Source organism: Pelmatolapia mariae, linkage group LG5 (assembly GCF_036321145.2).
Source record: "Pelmatolapia mariae isolate MD_Pm_ZW linkage group LG5, Pm_UMD_F_2, whole genome shotgun sequence".
Classification (NCBI taxonomy): domain Eukaryota; kingdom Metazoa; phylum Chordata; class Actinopteri; order Cichliformes; family Cichlidae; genus Pelmatolapia; species Pelmatolapia mariae.
Genome location: NC_086231.1, coordinates 36,192,083 through 36,196,021, shown reverse-complemented (window position 1 = coordinate 36,196,021; position 3,939 = coordinate 36,192,083). Strand labels below are relative to the sequence as shown.

At 39.7% G+C, this 3,939-nt stretch overlaps 1 protein-coding gene across 1 annotated transcript; it reads right to left on the bottom strand.

Moving 5' to 3' along the window:
- Positions 1-450: 450 nt before the first annotated feature.
- Positions 451-3,160, bottom strand: elf3 (E74-like factor 3 (ets domain transcription factor, epithelial-specific)). The gene is made up of 8 exons (XM_063473245.1): positions 3,007-3,160; positions 2,259-2,495; positions 1,985-2,098; positions 1,756-1,902; positions 1,583-1,669; positions 1,359-1,478; positions 953-1,148; positions 451-562 (listed from the first exon to the last, which is right to left on the bottom strand). The coding sequence occupies exons 1-8, from the start codon at positions 3,158-3,160 to the stop codon at positions 451-453; spliced, it is 1,167 nt and encodes a 388-aa protein (XP_063329315.1).
- Positions 3,161-3,939: the final 779 nt, after the last annotated feature.

Below are 3,939 nucleotides of genomic sequence, written 5' to 3'. Positions count from 1 at the left end.
TCCAAACTTATGTTACACTAAGACACACAATGTTTTTTTACGTGAAAAAAAAACCTGTGATATGGGAAAATGGCAAAAAAGATGTTTATAGTGCTACAGTAGCGAATGAAGATGAGAGTCCTGCATCAACAAAAACAAGTAAATACCAGAGTAAAATCTGTTCATCTGTAAGAGGTTTGCTTTTTCAGCCTTTACTGTAGGTACTTGCACTCACAAGTATCTAAAACAATTTAAAAACATGTGAAACGTCATATTGGTTCATAAAACCTACTAGAGCCATAAACACTGGCTTACATTTTCTGTAACACCTTCCTTCTAGAGGAAGTTAGTGTCTTAAACATTTGGGGCAGCAAGGATTTTTTCAGACAGGCAACATGGTTAGGCATTTATAGTTCCTGAACTACTGCTCTGACTGGCTTTTCAGTTCTTACCCACTTAGTAACTAATGTCTTACATAGCCATACCAATTTCCTCCATCTTCCAGCCACTGGAGTTTTTTCCAAACTTGTATACAAGCCTCCGGCCATCGACTCGTTCCAGAATCTCCCTCTTATAGTAATACCTGCAGATGGAGAAGTTTCAGTTACTTGAGGTTCAGCACATAGCATATCATCCCCTTCATCATCTGGTGCTCAGTTTAAAACAACTGAGCATTTTATATGTGAAGCAAAGAGTCTTAATGAGCCTGCCATAACAATTTTCTGACTTTTGTGACCTGGAGGAGCTATGTATCCAATACAACTCTGATTAGTTGGGCTAAAGTTGGATTCATAGTTAAAGCAAAAGTATCTAAAAAGTATCTTAAATGTGAAGAAGCTGTTACTGTTGTTACTGCAGCATGTGTTTTTAGCCTTGTTACAATATTTTCTTCTGAATCATATCTGATTCAAATATCTGATTAAATTGTTGAGACTGAGGAAGAAGTAAAGGAAGGGCTGCTGCAAGAACTCACCTCATTGCACGGCTGAGCTTTTCATATGTCATGCTGCTGTTTTTCTTCTTCTGGCCCCACATCTGAGCCACAGCCTCAGATTTGAGGAACTTAAAGACACCCTCACGGCGGTCCTCCCATTTCATTAGGCCCTGATTCTTTTCTGGATGGATCAGAATGTCTCTGATGAATTCCCACAGGTGAGTGCCACGAGGTGCTGAAGACAGTGGGATAAAATAAGCTAAATGTCTGTCTGCATGTGCATGCTGTATTAGCATAAAGCAAGCAAGAAGAAAAGATAAATATCTGTGGTCTAGTAAAGATGCAAATTAAATGCAAAATAGAATCTGTAAAATAGTTTCAGTGTTCAGATGCATGCCTACTGAAACTGTTTACATTATGAGTAAGACAGCATTTGTGGGCTTACCATGTTTGTTTTTCTTTGGATTGTCATATATGTTGCTGCTGTGCTCTCTGCTGACTTTAGGAGGTCGCCCCCGTGGTCGTTTCAGTCGGGACTCTCCTTTCTCTGGCTTGATGTACACTTCTGTCGATGAAATGGTGACTTTTCAGAAATGAATCTAAATACAGGGAATGCAAATAACTTCAAACGTTTTTTGTTGTTGTTGTTGTTTTTTCCTGTTCACTCACTTGAAATCGGAGGGTAAGAGAACTCGGGGTCAGATTCGCTGCTGCCAGACTCTGGTGAACCGATGCTTGGAAAGCCAAACATGCCAGCTGAATACATGAGAGATATATTTTTGATAACATTCTTGAACTTGAATGATAACAAGTCTTGACAAATATGAAGATAAAATACTAACTGTTGGAGGAGGAGCTGTACTCGCTGTCAGAATGATTATCAGACAGGTAGCCAGTATCTCTCAGTGGTGTCATTGGTTCCATGGTCAGAGTAGTCAGATCATAGTCATCCTGATAGTCAAATTCTCTTTTGTTGACAGCTTCTTCAGCTGTAAGTAGAAATTAGCAAGTTAGCAAATTAGCCTAGTCCACATAATATGTCAACTTTGAACATATCTGTATAAGATGTACCTTGACCAATTTTAATTGTGCTGAGTAGAGGAAAGTTTTGTCCAAGGTTGTCCAAGAAGTTGTCCAAGAGCTGACAGGTCTCGTTCAGTTCTTGTCCTGATAACATCTGCATCTCTGGGGAAGGAAAGATTACGAGAAACAGTTTACATGTATTTTTCATACATAAAAATAATTCTTCTTCACATAGCTAGATGTTAAAAATAGTTCAATTATGTATGGATATTTTCAGCTGTTACTTTCAGTAAATTGTTCCTGAATAACATAAGCATTTTACCAGGCATTTTGGTCTTGTGTTCCTGTAGACTCTGATAGAGGTGTGGGCCAAGCTGCACACCAAAGATCCCAATCATCTGCTCCCGGTTCATCTGGCAAAGGGCGGAGCCATCCATGGCACAGTTTGCCAGACTAAGGGTGTTTGCATCGAACTTGGTGCTCTCTACTTGGTCACTGATCCACTCCAACACATGATCTGCTGTCCAGTAATTAGGGCTGATCTGCCTGTACCCCTGACCTGCAGTGACAGCCAGGGATTATTTATTATTCCTTAGCTGTGCAGATACACAGTACACACTAAGCTTTAACAGAAATTTAGCATATTTTCATAAAAACCATGATCTTGGTTCATACACACAGGTTTGAATCTGACAATAAGGCACTTTTTGTTTAGCTTAACTCTGAAGCCCGTCTCTAAGGTCAAACAAATAGAGTGAAACTGTTTTAACAATGAGGTCACAGCATTCTCCTGTTATGCGGTTATGCTGAGTTAAACATTACTTGGCTGGTAAATCATTAAGTAAGTGTCTAAATAAGGTCAAAGCAAAGGTGAGCAAGCTGGCTGAAGTTTGAAATAGAGCGTCTGTTTACTGTGAGATTAGTCTTTAGCTAAAACTAGACTGGCCTGGTTAACTAAAGCTTCAAAGCCAAGAGACTTAACATTTTGAAAATCTTTTGTCTGACACAGATCAACCAAACACGTGAATTGTATGACAGTGAAAGGTCAGAAGTAACATGTCTCTTCTCACCACCTATGTTGGAACTGTATGCTGGATTGCTGATTTGCAGAGGACTGACGCTGGAAAGCATAGTGGCCTGCTGTTGCAGCACATCTGGCAAACCAGTCTGATACATGGTTAGGTTAGCATGAGTCAGAACAGTGCTGAGGCACGGCGATGACATGGAGACACTGTGAAATATAGAAAATGCTTGTTTACATACCAGAAAAACTAGCAAACAGGAAACCAGCAAACAAAACTTATTAAAAGCAGGATCATTGAAGCATAAAGCGATTATTTTAGTTAGGTATGTATATAATTTACCTGATTACAACACTGGCCACAATATGATGAAACAGAAAGACGTCCTAAGACAATCCAGTGTCAGGATTCTGCTTGGTTCTGCTGTTTGAGTACCACTGCCCTCTCTGCCTGCCGGAATCTCTGTATCCACGGCAAAAAAAATGTACCTGCTTTTACCTTTTGAGCTTTATAGTTGTGGGGGATGGACTCAGGTAAATTCAGGGGAATTCCACCTGAACATGGCCACGCCTCCATTGCTACTCCTCCCCCACTTTCCTGAGAACTTGATCAACAAAACGAACCTGCCCTGCCTTTTATTCTTCGCTTATATTTCTACATCATATTTTGTACACTGACTGGGCAAGCTTTTATGGGTTTCTTTTTCCTTAGATTTTTGTTGCTTGACATTTCTTTTGTTCCATTACAGTTCTTATTCTAGATCCCTTTTGAAGTACTTATGTTTTTTGTACATTTCTACTGTTTTTGAACTAACTTGACATATTTAAATGTCAAGGTATTGACACAGACACGTTTCACATCAGTGAGGAAGGGGTGTGTGTGATAGACATTTGCAAATAGTCACAATCTAAAAATAGACACAAAGAGGTACCTGTCCTGTGTGGACAGGTACCTTTATCAGTTTTACCAGTCAACACAGGC